The sequence below is a fragment of the Lampetra planeri genome, chromosome 6 (genome assembly GCF_965212315.1).
Source record: "Lampetra planeri chromosome 6, kcLamPlan1.2.h2, whole genome shotgun sequence".
Classification (NCBI taxonomy): Eukaryota; Metazoa; Chordata; class Hyperoartia; order Petromyzontiformes; family Petromyzontidae; genus Lampetra; species Lampetra planeri.
The window spans coordinates 8,709,155-8,724,691 of record NC_136112.1 but is presented as its reverse complement, the minus strand read 5'-3'; the positions used below and the strand labels follow the sequence as shown (position 1 = coordinate 8,724,691).

Sequence of the window (15,537 nt, the reverse complement as noted above, 5' to 3'; positions counted from 1 at the left end):
ATTAATCACACGATGCAAAGAACATTCCGTTCAGAACTCTCGCATGGAGCACACACCCAGAAGAGAACGTCACACATCTTGTCCAAGTAAAGTCACGTCGGTAGGAAAAAAAAATCACGACGTTTCGATCGCCACACAAGCAACCGTCTTCAGGTGAGAGAGACAGAGGCTGCTGAAACAAGTCCTTATATAGAGAGAGAGAGCCGAGAGCGTGGGGGCTCCAGATTGTGCTGAAGCGAGTGGGAAATCCAAAGATGGGAACCGAGATAGGGGGGGAAGGGAGGATGACCATTGTATCGTGAGAGATTAGCAGGTCAGTGTAGCATGTCAGTGTAGCAGGTCAGTGTAGCAGGTCAGTGTAGCAGGTCAGTGTAGCAGGTCAATGTAGCAGGTCAATGTAGCAGGTCAATGTAGCAGGTCAATGTAGCATGTCAATGTAGCAGGTCAGTGTAGCATGTCAGTGTAGCAGGTCAGTGTAGCAGGTCAGTGTAGCAGGTCGATGTAGCAGGTCAATGTAGCAGGTCAATGTAGCAGGTCAGTGTAGCAGGCCAGTGTAGCAGTCAATGTAGCAGGTCAATGTAGCAGGTCAATGTAGCAGGTCAATGTAGCAGGTCAATGTAGCAGGTCAATGTAGCAGGTCAATGTAGCAGGTCAATGTAGCAGGTCAATGTAGCAGGTCAATGTAGCAGGTCAGTGTAGCAGGTCAGTGTAGCAGGTCGATGTAGCAGGTCAATGTAGCATGTCAATGTAGCATGTCAATGTAGCATGTCAATGTAAACGAACCAATGCAACCGGTGGCTGTGCTCGTGCGACAAGCAGCTCGTTAGAAAACGAGGGAAACAAACGAGGGACAACATCATAGAGGGAAGGAAAGAGACACACACAGAGAGACACACACAGAGAGAGAGACACACACAGAGAGAGAGAGACACACGCAGAAAGACACACCCATACACAGAGAGAGACACACACACAGGGACACACCCAGAGAGAGGCACACACAGAAAGACACACAAAGTGACAGAGAGAGACACACACACATACACACAAAGAGATACAAAGAGACACACAAACCGAGAGACACACACACACAAAGACACGCACACACAGAGACGTCGTGATCTATTATTCTTTCTACCTACGTGACTTTACCGAAAGAACTAAAGAGTATGAATTCCTGCAGTCACGAAAGCTTCAAATCAAGATTGTAATCTTGTCAAATCACTTAAAATCGGCCTCTTATCCTCAAGGAGGTGCTACAACCCTTTGATATGCCCTGCTAGAGTTTTGCATTTGCATGCCAATCAATCCATATTTGTTTAACAACCCGAAATTTAAAAAAAGAGTCAACCAAAGAGACAAACCAGCCATTGGTGACAGGGCTCAGACTAGAAACTCCCGACCCATGAGAACCCGATTTTATAATAGATAACACCCTCCGGCATGCTAAATTCCCACTAATTGAAGGGATAGTGACCATAGCTGAAACACAAAGGTTGGCCATGACTGGGAGGGTTGATGCTGCAGCTGATGGTTCAAATGGGGGGAAAAGGTCAACGTTTAAATGTTCCAACTCTTTAAGCGAAGGATCGAGTTCACCAAAAGTTACATATGTACGTATTACAAACACTTGTGCATTGACTATTCACACTGCTGCTCTACAAACCCATCGACCCGAGTTTGATTTCTTGCCATGGCTAACATCAGTGGTGAGTGCTATCTGACCTTTCCTGCCCTCTCTCCCATCTGTAGGGGTGTTAGAGAGAGAACCCGTTATGCATGGCAGCTTATGGCAAACACAGTGGGCGGGGCTACGTGAGTGCACGGGGAGGTGCTCTCTACGACGTCCGCGCCAGGCACCCTGGGGGGCCCCACCCCTCAGCGGGGGGGTTGGGTATAAAAGGGGATGTATCGGAGGGCTCGGGGTTCTTGTTAAGCTAACCAGTGAAGACTGAAGACGTCTTAGCTAGAGCCCTGGACTCCCCTGGTTCGCCGTCCTTATCAGGGCCGAACAGGACCGAGCCAGCGGCGTGGTCCCGAGATCCAGAGCCGGTGCTCTTGTCAGCGCTGGTCTGGGACTCAGGGTACCGGGCCCGACTTACCAGTGTCGGGCCAGATAGCCTCCCCTAGCCCGTTAGAGGAGGACTAGGAGGCAGGCTAGGAAGTAGCTAGCGCGTGTATCCCCAGCTAGCCGGGTGAGGGGGCCGACACCCCCTCTAGTGTTGTATGCCAGAACCGTGCTGTGTGAATAAAACCCGTGTGCCTCCAACTCCGGCGTCCAAGAGTCGTGAACTCTATTACACATCCTTACCAAAACACATGGGCCATGTTCTTGGTTCTTTCGGTAAAGTCACGTAGAATGGATATAATAAAATAATAAAAATAAAACATAATAAAATAATTCTCACGACGTTTCGGCCACAACGTCGTGAGAATGATTTTATTATGTTCTATTGTTATTATTTTATTATTACCATTCTACGTGACTTTACCGAAAGAACCAAGAAGATGAATCCCTGCAGTCACGAAAGCTTTAAATCGAAACATGGGCCATGATTGCAAAATTTTCAAACAATCCTTATGACCGGTACAGAGTGGGGAGGGGGGGGCTTCATCCAGCAGTGGATTGATAAAGGGCTGTACATTACATTCATTACACACACACACACACGAGAACACGCAGTACCAAATTGTAATCCTATCAATCGATAAAAATCAATGTCAACACGCTCGTGCTACATTCATCCCGGCGATAACACCGACAGAGCGGCAGCCAACAGGGAACAGAGCGAGGAAGACATCCACTGCAGAAATGAAGCAATGAAATTAGCTCGTGTGCAGGTGCTTCATGGGTCGTTACATCGCGAGCCTGCGAGAGACGGCGGTGGTTTGGGAGGTAGGCCTTCATCCAGTAGCGGACATGGCTGACGATAATAAAAACCACGCGGGGAAAAAGTTTTAAGTTTGGATCGTTTCTGTCACACGTCATTATCGCTTAGAACACAAATAGCAATGGGTGTGGTTTTGGAAAAACTGCTGTGAGCAAGGTCGATGGTCCTATCGATGTGCTGATCAGGAGGTCACAGCGGGGCCGAAACGGACGTGGCACTTTTAACACAATGGGGCAGGTGGGACAAAGACGTGTCCTGCGATCAAGTGCTTTGCATTTCAATTGGATAAGTGCACAGTTGTTCTTTAGAATAAGATGTATTGCCATATTCACTACTCTGATGTTTTCGGGTTGTTACCGCGTGTTGTTCGGCATGACCGACGTTTCATTCCACGCCCTGGGAGATTCTGCAGAAATTTAACCGAAGCTCGCAGCACAACGGAGTGAAGGACAGCAAATATTATCTCAGCCTGGTCACCCCATGGCTGCACGTGTCACTTAGTTTGGCTTATTGCATTTCAGAGAATTAAAAAAACTGATTTGAACATCACGCGGTACCACTACAAAAACCCATCGGAGATCAATTCCCTACCTGTCCCACTCTGCCAAAGAGCGTGGCCGACGTTAGCGATGGCACATGTATCGCAGTGCCCATTTCCCGTGAACCATGTGGCCAATACTTGAACGCCATTCCAGCGAGAACTGTTGCAAAGCGTGGCTCAGCGTTTCATAGAGACTGGGGGCAGGGAATCCACAACTTAATTTCATGTGTCAAGCGGTCACGTGAGGCCTACCGCTTAGAAATGGCCCACAAATAATAATTATCCACCATCATTAGAGTCTTTAGCCACTCTACTTTGGATATGCCACGCGACAAAGCATTTGTGAAAGGAAAATCGGGTTAAGGCATCGCATTCGTGCTGTAAAAGGCGAGTCCTCATAATTTTCACTTTATTATTGGATGATGCTGGAGGTGGTTTCCAATGTGGCCAACCAATGGAATTCAAAATTCGTACTTGGCCCACAAGTAAGGAAAAAGTTTCCAGTCCGCTAAAAGGCGAATCCTCCAAAATGGCGACATTTGTTGTTACAGGTTGCATGCGATCAAGCTGCTAATTGTAATGAGAAATTGCGATGGGATTGTACAATTGGTGAAAATAACACGGCAATTTTTTGTGTACCGTGGAGCCAAACACAAAAAAATCTTCCGTGCAATTACCACCAAAATAAATCATGTGGATGACAGCGTACAGAGGCACACAACACTGTAACATTAGTGGTCTCTCTACCTAAATATGCACAGAGCACATTAAAGTATGAAATACAAACAAGCTCAAAACATAATAGAAATATGATGTCCATTAACTGTCCCACAACATAGATAATGTAGCTAATTTCATCAATTTTGTTTTCAAAAACGGGCTCAAGAACCCTTGCGTGAGCACGAGTGAACTTTGACACAAGAGCAAAGCGAACAACTGGCGTGAAATAAATCGGCGATGGTGTTTTTGGGCGCAGTGGTAAATTAAGCAAAAACGCATTTAAAAAAAAAAACCCGTGCGTGCAATCAAGAGATGGGGCCCCACGTCATCTTGCTTGCAAATTGATGGCTTCATTAGCATTCCCTACCAACCGATGACGACCTTACCGCTCATCACGGCCCCACGCACGGAAAAGGAAACAATCGGGAAGCCACTAACCGAATTAGTGCGTGCCCAAATTAAACAGCCCCGATTCCGGCCCGCGTCCAAACCGCTGTGAATTTCGCCGAGGGAAAGTGCGGCGCCCGGTTGTAACTCGACGTGAACGGCGGCAGAAGCGGGTCCTCGTGACGTGCTCAATAATATCGGCGGTTCGTTCTAGATTTGGAGGCGCACATAATAGGCTCGGTTTGCGTCGGGGACGCGTTCCCGAAAAAGGTGCGACGACGAATAGAGACGGGCGTCAATCGGAGCGATTCACATGGCAGGTGGAGAAGGCCGAGAGGCGATGGACACACGATGTTGTCAGCGACACAAGTGCGTGCGTGTGCGTGTGTGGCTTGAGGCGACTGCAAATCAGGTGGCAGTGTTAATCAAGTGACGACGCATTTGCGAAACGAACGGTGTATAAATCTGGGCATCACTGTGACACATCGCTTCGGCAAATTGTATAAAGTGTTGCGACCGAGGATCACGAAACAATTCAAGAATTCATTAGGGTTCTATGTTATGGGTTTTTTACTGTCTCATTTGTATCGTCTCTGTTTTTGTTAAGTTGTGTTTGCTCTAGGCAGGCAGAATATTACATCAGTATCGATTTTGCATAAAACTTGCATATATAATAAACAATGCTGACACGCACTACAGCATTCGATAATATGCAGGTATTGCGCACATACAAATCTTTTTTAATCCATTAAACAATGCATCATTACATGGCTCGTCAATAGGGGTGTAAATATGCATTAATTTCAAATTTTATTGTTTTCATTCACGACTCAAGCATCGAAACCTGCATTTGAGAATCAATGGGGTTATGATTTGCATACCTTGTATGTAATGGGTGAATGTGATTCCTGCAGCTGCTTAGGGAAGCTGTCCACCAATAAGAGACAAGAACGGATTCCTTGAATCGAACGCTTGTCCTGAATAGTGACAATTCACCTAGTCCACTGGTGGGAATGGCAATAGCTGAAGTAGATTGAATCGTTAAACCTCTACAATCCAAGTTCACTTTGAATCCCAATTTTGGAAATCGATGAAGCCACATTAACCCTGAGGGTCACTAAAATGTGTGTCACGTTGCGAGACGTCATCAGTGGAAATATTAAACATAGACTTGGCGGTGATAAAATGTCACTCGGGACCTCAAACATCATGGGCTTGACCTCTGCCCAATGCCATGACCGTGGCTTTGAATCGGTAACCTTTATTGACGGAACTGCCCAACACCCAACAACAATGCAATGCATAATCTATGCTTATGGTTAAACCAACTTTTGACCTTTCTCTGCTCACCACACCTTCAAGGAGAGAGCCAATGAACAACAATGGGACGCGTAACAAACACAGCGTGTGGCGGCCAGCGGCCAGCGATACTGGTTCCGTCAATTTGAATGCGAGTGGGTGTGGGTGGGCAGGAAAAACAAGTCCAAAGATGAATCTTCTTGGTTCTTTCGGTAAAGTCACGTAGAAGGGAAATAATAAAATAATAAAAATAAAACATGATAAAATGATTCTCCCGACAGACCTGTTCTTCACCTGAGGACGGCTGCTTGCGTTGTGGCCGAAACGTCGTGAGAATTATTTAATTATGTTTTATTTTTATTATTTTATTATTTCCCTTCTACGTGACTTTACCGAAAGAACCAAGAAGATGAATCCCTACAGTCACGAAAGCTTTAATTCGAAATTTAAATCCAATCCCCTACACTTGTAGCGTACAAACTCAATTTGTAGTTATTTCGCTTGGCCCACGGTGGCGAGATGTTAACTACCTCTCCTGGTATACAGGAGGTCGTGGGTTCGATCCCGACCCTGACAGCTGTATATATGGAGTTTGTATGTCCTGCCCCGCAGTCGCTTGGATTTTTCATCGGTTCCTCCGGTTTTTTAAATCCTTTATATTAAGTTCACTTGCTTGCTTGCTGGCTTGCGTGCTTACGACCGTGCAAATCTTTCGGTCGTTTTTTAACCCACTTCCCGTGATCCAATCGAGCTGACATTTAGCACACAGACTGGTTGTGCGTGACAATTTATTTTCGTGAAACTTTTTTTCCAAAATTTGACACTTTTTAGGAAAAAAAAAATTTCATATTTAATTTAAAATACCAATGTGATAAAAATGAAACTCTTACTCAAGAAAAACAGAAATGAATAATAAAATAAAACCGATGCCACGCATATAAAGGATTTATAGTGAAAAACTTTGTTTTTATGGGTTAATTTTTCCCCTCTACATTTAGAAAGGTGCATTTCGAGTATTTGGCCGCTATAAAGTTCCACACGAGAAGCCACTTTGTTGAGCTATCATTTGTGGCCAGATCGCTTCTAAAAAATATCTATAGCTCAGTGGGCCTTACCTGGTGAAATAAAAGGTCCCACATGTGCAATTATTAAAATTCCATTTTCTCTCCATTTAAAGATGGGGGATTAACATGAGTAACAATTGTTTAAGTTTTAACAGGACGGAATTGGGGTTATACATTTGCATCTATAAAGGGCTTTGGCATTTAAGGTTTAATCAGGGCTCTGGTTTAAAAATGTAAAATATTTACTTCCTAAGAAAACGCCACAGGATGGGGCCCCACTGCTCTGAAACTCCCAAATAGCTTGATACCCCCCTCTGCCAATGCCTGAAGCTAATGCATACCTTTACAAAAATCTAACAATATTTTACATCCATTTGTAAATACACTGCTAGATGAAGGCCTCATCATAACGGAGGTTGTTTTACCGTACTTCACCACATCGCTCAGCGTGGGTTGGTGTAGGGGGGAAAAGCATCAAACGCTCAAGTTGCCAGGTTCATAGCACGATGCATGACCAACTGCGTCCATAACATGTGTTAAATGTCCCTTTAGCACATCGAACAGAATGGCCATTTTACGTACGACATTTTCGTCAATGTATTTTAAAGAAAACTATTCACATTTGGTGGCTTCTCACCACATCTTAATTATATGTAATACGCCTGCAAGAATCTACACTGCATCAAATTATTAACATTTATTCTTAAAACTCATGACATTAATTTGCATACGTAAGAATCCATGTTCTGACATTCACACACGTCCATCACGGGTGTAACTGGACCCCCTGGAGACACCAATAACTACATTCACAAGGTAACCAAAATATGATTGAATTGAACGATGACCCCTAATCACGTCACTTCATCTAATTGGTGGGTCAAGATCAGTGAATTGTTGCACCCCGATAGCCAAACAGTTTGTGAGTTTCCATCCTTATTTGGGTAATACTTGAAACCATCATATGTCTAGGGTCAATACAAGTATAACTGCTTAGTGGGATTCGGGAGGGCATCGTAAAGGAGTTGGGATCTCACCACAGTGCACATTATCAGAGTTATGTCTTTTGTTTGTATTATGACTGCAGGTATTGCGGTCTATGCAAACATGACTCCTTGTAAAAAGGTGTCCGTTTTGTTGCCAGATAGAAGGGTAAAAAAACAATTATCGAGTTGGGATCTCTTTAAAATTCAGAGGCCGTGGAGTCGATGTCAAAAACCCGGGGTTAAGAAGTGAGCCATGAAGTTTAAGCGATTAGAATTCAGGGTTAGTGGGGGCCAAGGCTTGGCAAGTGTGAGGAGGGAGGGGTACGTTCTCAGTCAAGGGCTCAGGGTTAAGAGGTCAACCAGGGCTTCAGTGAAAAGGGCCCAAACCTCCTCCCTCCTCGCCCTCCTTTTCCACGGGAAAACCCACCGGCCACAAAGCCACTCTGGGCACAACGAACTTTTGTGCCAGAAAATGTACACTTCGAGAGACAGAGCAACATAAGCCTATCAAGATCAAGATGTCATCATCATGGCCACGGCCACTTATGCCGCTACACCTTGCCATTGCTTGCTACTACCCTCTGCCAGCTCCCCGCAGCTGCTGCTCAGTAGACGCGGGAACTCCCAGCTCTGCCCTAACGGTATGTCAACAAATGCAAGCTTACAAGGGTTTTCGATTTAAAGCTTTCGTGACTGCAGGGGATTCATCTTCTTGGTTCTTTCGGTAAAGTCACGTAGAAGGGAAATAATAAAATAATAAAAATAAAACATAATTAAATAATTCTCACGACGTTTCGGCCACAACGCAAGCAGCCGTCTTCAGGTGAAGATCAGGTCTGTCGGGGAGACAGCTGACTGCTGTCTGTTTGACAGATATGACAGACCTGGTCTTCACCTGAGGACGGCTGCTTGCATTGTGGCCGAAACGTCGTGAGAATTGTTTTATTATATTTATTATTTTATTATTTCCCTTCTACGTGACTTTACCGAAAGAACCAAGAAGACTTACAAGGGCTACTCATTTATATGTATAGCCATATCTGTCAAAGCCGCACTGGATGATTACCTCCCCACGACACGCAGGTTCGTTGGAATTATTCGACGACCCCTTCACCCTGCTAGTTGGGGCAAGTTGTTGATGGCAGAGAGCATAGACTGAGAGCGGAGTACAGTACAAAGGATTGTACCACATCGCCCCCCTCTGCTGCTCAAAACGTAGAACCGCAAACAGCCTATGGCAACCTGTTTGGTCCATGTGGGTGCTCATCCAAGATTTGAAGCTTTCGTGACTGCAAGGATTCATATTCTTAGGATTTTTCGGTAAAGTCACGTAGGTAAAAAATTTAAATTAATAAAAGTAAAATAAAAACTAAATAAATAAAAAATCACGACGTTTCGGAGGCAACACAAGCTTCCGTCTTCAGGTGGAACAGTCACAGCACGATAGCTGTATCAAGTGACAGCTGTATCAAGTGATACAGCTATCGTGCTGTGACTGTTCCACCTGAAGACAGAAGCTTGTGTTGCCTCCGAAACGTCGTGATTTTTTTTATATTTTTTTTATATTAAACCTAAGAATATGCTCATCCAAGCTCTATCCTGCTAATTTCCGATTGTTGCTTAGTTTGAGATGGGATAAGATCGGACACATTCCGGGCGGTTTTGGTCAAAGGCGAAGGACTACTCGTGCAAAGACAATAGCTATCGTACAGAGCGGTACAATCGTGAAGGAAAACACACCTAATGTCTTCGAGGCTTTCCTGGGTAAAAAAATAAAAGTTTAATTCTGACTGCGTAAAAGCAATTTACACGAGCACCCTGTTCTGCTGTCATTGCCAATAACACCGATGCAATCGATAAGTAATGGCTTCGTAATTTATTAGATTTTACACGCAATATTTGTTTTGTACTGCACTTGTGTTCCCACGTCTATGCTCCCCCGTGCCACAACCCCCTCACCCCCCTTCCTTTCCAAACCTTCACCAACTCACACTGACCAGTGTGGTGATTGTGTGGTCAAATAACCACCACAAACTGCGCAGCGTGGGAAGGTTATCTTCCTACAGAGGATTGACAAAGGAGCTGTACACACACACACAATGAGAGTTGTTTTTTTTCAGTAAACTGCGCAGCATACGTAAACATTCCGACTCGTGTGCGTTTAATACAAAATAAACCACATTCAACAGACAAGGGGACCTTCTATGGATTTAAATAGGGTGCATGGGAGCTGTGAACTTGCAGAGACAAGTCATCCCGGACTAAGATGCAGCAGAAAGAAAGAGCTTATTTTACGTAATATGGTAGCTGGCAATTATTATGTTGACAGGATCCTACTGCAATGCATTTGAGAATCAATTATGTTAATGCTTTATGACAGATTTGATCAAGATGGTACTTATAATAATTCTACAGTACGATAAGACTACTACGACTACAGTAATGCCCTTTAATGCTCTTTAATTTTCCAGGAAAGGAGCACGGAGTCAATACTTTTTAATGAGGTTCCAGCATTGGGAGGTTTAACCAATTCCGTTAATGAGCATTTGGGCGTATAGGAGAAAGTTGGAGTACCTAAATCAAAAACCCATGTATACGTGGCAACCCTTACGAGCTCCGTACGGACGGACTCAATAATCTACTGCTGGACTGCCATCTCCAGACCACCTCTGGGGCCGAGGCGCCAACACTTCACACTCCCAGGCAGCCTCCAATCTAAATGCTCACGAGGTTTAACCCATCCTGGCCTCCAAGACCTGACGAGATCGAATGCAGTCGAGGTTGATTTGGTCGCGATGGCGATCATCGTGTTCTTTAAAAGATTGTTGACGTAAAATTGATGTTGTACCGTATCGCACCGCAGTTGAAGATAAAGCAACAGACCTCAGCAGTGGTGGTTGTGCCATGGTTGTTGATGGTAGGTCCTGGCTGTTATGATGGTGGTTGTTGATGGTAGTTAAGATGGCGATTGTTGTCAATACTGGATGTTGGTGGTGTTGAAATTGGTGAATGATTGTTGGTAATCATAATTAATGGGTAATTCTTGTCACAGGTGGTGGTTACTATATTTTGCTTGTATTGGTAGATGTATTGGTTGATGTTAGAGTATCATTGGTGGCTAATACTGTTTGTTTTTGGTAATACTTGTTGGGTGGCACCGATGATTTTTGGTAGTTGATGCTGGTGGACGTGGAAGATTACTGTTTGTTGGCGGCGGTGGTTATATTGTTGTTAGTAGCAGGGAATGGTTTTTGTTGGTGGTTTATCGGCGATTGTTAATACCCATTGTTGGGCACAAGTAGAGTACGGTAGTAGTTACAGGATGATACAATGGGATGGTTCATCTTCTTGGTTCTTTCGGTAAAGTCACACATAATACAATAATTCTCAGGTGTCGGGGAGACACCTGAGGACGGCTGCTTGCGTTGTGGCCGAAACGTCGTGAGAATTATTGTATTATGTTTTATTTTTATTATTTTATTACTCCCCTTCTACGTGACTTTACCAAAAGAACCAAGAAGATGAATCCCTGCAGTCACGAAAGCTTTAAATCGAAATTTAATGGGATGGTTATTGTTGTTACTACTGCAGTGCCCTTCACGTCACCCACTGCCTACCACCACTATCTGGGCCACCAACACAACGACCATCAGTACAAATGGCAAAACCGCCAACACCAATGCTCATGACATCACAACCACCACTCACCACCAAGTTGACCACTTACCTCTATCCACCCCACTTACTACAGCCACCACCCCCATTGCAAACCCTGACATCACCACCCATGCTAGAAACTTCATAACCACCAACATCACGAGCACCACAACAACATTACCACCACCAACCACATTATCAACACCATCAACATCGCAACCAGCACACTGGCTAACGACATCACCCTCATCAGCTACACCACAAACACTATCAAAATCACCATCAACCATGCACTAGCATACAATTACCACCACACACTAAAACTACCACGAAAAGCAACAACCACCACCATTCATACAAATACCACCACCACTAACACCACCATAACTGTCAACACACCACACCCCCTAACCACCACTACAATTATACCACGGTTAAAAGTGTACCACTTCCAATACCACCACTAACCACACACGGCCACAAACCACGACTACGGTACTTATACTAGCCAGTTGTGGATTATCCAAGTAGCAAGAGTAGCTACAAATGTAGTAGGTCCAAATATAGTAGCTACGGGCCCCGCACTTTCAAGTGCACCGCACTAAACGCTTTCAAGCTATCAATTCCGGTTCAGTGATTCTGCACTTGCTCTATTACTATAGTACTATACCGCCTTCAACTGTTATGAACGACTGGCTGTTTAAGGTTAGCGATTTGTTGTATTATCTGGCTTTATAGCAAATAAAAAAAATACAATTACTTTACTATGCAAGTTAAACATTTGTTTAATATTTATGTGTTTTTTATGGCCCCTTTATAACATATGCTACAGACTCTGCACTAGCTTAATCCGGCACTGATACCATCACCTTCATCAAATACTATTATTTATACCACACTACAAATACTATTATTTATACAAAACACAGATCCTCTGGAAAGCCTGAACAGACTGTTTTCCACATCCCACCAGGGAGTCATTTGAGGTCGAGACGATCTAGGAGAGGGCCCAGAAACGATTCAGAAATTTCGCCACTTGTGTTGGTCGTGAGCGGGAATCGAACTCCCGTCACAGGGTAGGTTGCGGAGCGTGCCAACCGTTGCACCACCGCTCCCACAATACGCATCATGATTGTTGTACTGCACCGCCACTGTCACCTAGAAAGACAAAAGATCCTCCACCCCCGCCGTAACAGACTGTAGGGGCAAGTGCTGTTAGCGAGCACCTATGAAGGCCGGCACGGCAACACGAGGGGGTGGGTGGCCGGCACCACTCCCGGCCGCCTTTGTCTCCCAAGTGGCGATGTTTTTAACACACCGCATCAGGTTCTCATTTGAGGCCGAGTCGACCTAGGAGAGGCCCAGGACCGGTTCAGATAATCGCCACCGGTGTTGGCCGTCAGCGGGAATCGAACTCGGGTGGCCGCGTTTTGTCGTGCAGCGCGCTAAGCGCGACACAACCCCACCACTTCACAACCACACACACACCACCATCATCATCACCACCACCATCACCTCACAACCACAACCATCACCACCACACCACCACCACACACCACCACACACCACCACCTCACAACCACCACCACCATCCCCACACACACCACCACCACACCACCACCATCACCTCACAACCACACACACACCACCATCATCACCTACCCCACCACCATCACCACCACTACCTCACCACACACACCACACCATCATCATCACCGCCACCACCACACCATCACCGCCACCACCACACCATCATCACCACCACACCATCATCATCATCACCACCACCACCACAACCACACCACATATCATCACAACACCACCACCCCATCACCACCACCCCATCACCACCACGCCATTACCACCACCACACCATCACCACCACCACACCATCACACCACCCCATCACCACACCATATATCATCACAACACCACCACCATATCACCACAACACCATCACACCACCACCATCACACCACCACACACACCATCACCCCACCACCACCACACACACCATCACCACACCACCATCACCACACCGCCATCACCACACCACCACACACCCCACCACCACACACCCCACCACACCACCACCACCATACACACCACCCCACGCACTGCCCCCCCCGCTCTGCCCCCGCACTCACTGCTTGGCGGCGAGCAGCTGCAGGGCCGTGTCGAGGCTCTCTCCCCGCAGCTCCCCGTCAGTCACCCAGCCCGAGCAGCCGGGCCTCACGGGCATGCTCGCCTCGTCTCCCAGCGGGGGGCCGAACTCCTCCAAGAAGCGGCGGAGGAACGAGGAGGCCGAGGAGAAGGAGGAGGAGGACGAAGCCACGCGTTCCGGACTCCCCGCCATGTCGCCCGAGCATACCCGGGGCCCACGCCAGCAGCAAGCGGCAGCCCCCGAGGCTGCTGACCACAGCAGCAGGGGTAACCCAAAGCCAGAGCTCAGGTCTAAACACACTCACGACTAAGTAGCCACGCGTTGGCTGGCTGGCTGGCTGGGTTGCTTGGTTGCTTGCTTGCTTTGTCGGGTGAACTGTTGAGCCGGCCGAACGGGATATCAGATTGGTTTGGTTTCTTCGCTAACCACCACCTGGACAGCCAAACACGCGGCAAAGTCTTTAAGTAGGGCAAGGCCCACCGGCTAAGCTGGCTTGGTTGAGTACTGTAGTTGCTGCTGCTGGGTGATCTCTCTCTCTCTAATTGTGAGGGGTGTGGAGGAACTAAGAGGGCTTTACCGTACAGCTCGGCGTGAACGCCGACACTGATGCTGCTGCTGCTGATGCTGCTGCTATGTGGTGTCCACACCGCCCCCCCTCCACCACGCGGCCTTTGAGCTACGAGGCCACGCCCAGCGCAGGTTGTACCACGCCCACGTCGTCTCAAACCACGACCACGTCGCCCTTAGCCACGCCCACGTCGTCATTAACCACGCCCACGTCGTCCCAAACTACGCCCACGTCGTCCTTAACCACGCCCACGTCGTCCCGAACCACGCGCACGTCGTCATTAGCCACGCCCATGTCGTCCCAAACCACGCGCACGTCGCCCTTGACCACGCCCGCGTCGCCCTTAACCACGCCCACGTCGCCCCTAACCACGCCCACGTCGCCCCTAACCACGCCCACGTCGCCCTTAACCACGCCCGCGTTGCCCTTAACCACGCCCACGTTTACCCGTAACCACGCCCGCTCCCGATCCTGACATTACCACCACCACCACATTTCACCCAGAATCTGAATATTTATATAGACTGGAGGAATCTGACGAGCTATCAAATCTTTTGTTGTTGTTTTTCTTTCACAGATGTCCATTAGGGGCAGGTCGGAAGGTTTCAACAACAAACAATATAAAAACACACGATAGTATAGGAAATGTAAACACATCACTTTAAAAATATATATGTACAAATACAAACGAAACATTTTTTTTTGTCTTACCAGTTATATCCCACTGAGCTATTAGTTTATTTTTCGGAAGCCACCTGGCCACAAATGATAATCCATCACACACCCACACTGCCTGTGAAGCCATGACATTGTATGCAGTGACATCAGTGCACAAGCACACACAAAAACCTTAACATTTGTAAATACCACAGTGACCTTAAAAGCCAAACTTATACCACGTGCTATGAAGGGTATGCCATTGTATTTTCATTTTAAGGCCTCAGTGTTATTGACTATTGTGTCGAGTTTTTGATTAGAAGTCGGCATGTAACGATTCACCGGAGTAATGGCGAAAACATTGATTGCGTCAATTAAATTCAAGCAAGAATCGATCACTTGTGTCTGTTTTTGCTGTCTAGTTCTGTGCTATGCCGCATTCATTGACCCGAACAAGACTTTTGACACAGTCAGTCGTGATGGTCTCTGGAGAATACCTTCCAAACGGGGCTGCCCCCCCAAGTTCCGTACCATGGTGCAGCAAGTACTCGTCGGACAGAAAGGCCACAGGTCAAACACAAAGGAAGCATCTCAGACAGCTTC

At 46.5% G+C, this 15,537-nt stretch overlaps 1 protein-coding gene across 1 annotated transcript in view; it reads right to left on the bottom strand.

Annotated features, from left to right (window-relative positions):
• Positions 1 to 14,360, bottom strand: part of LOC144719499 (protein phosphatase 1E-like) — a 35,405-nt gene extending 21,045 nt beyond the window's left edge. Inside the window, exon 1 of the mRNA XM_078595485.1 lies at positions 13,693 to 14,360. Coding sequence (XP_078451611.1) covers positions 13,693 to 13,901 — 209 coding nt within the window. The 5' untranslated portion in view covers positions 13,902 to 14,360. The remainder of the gene's footprint in view (positions 1 to 13,692) is intronic.
• Positions 14,361 to 15,537: the final 1,177 nt, after the last annotated feature.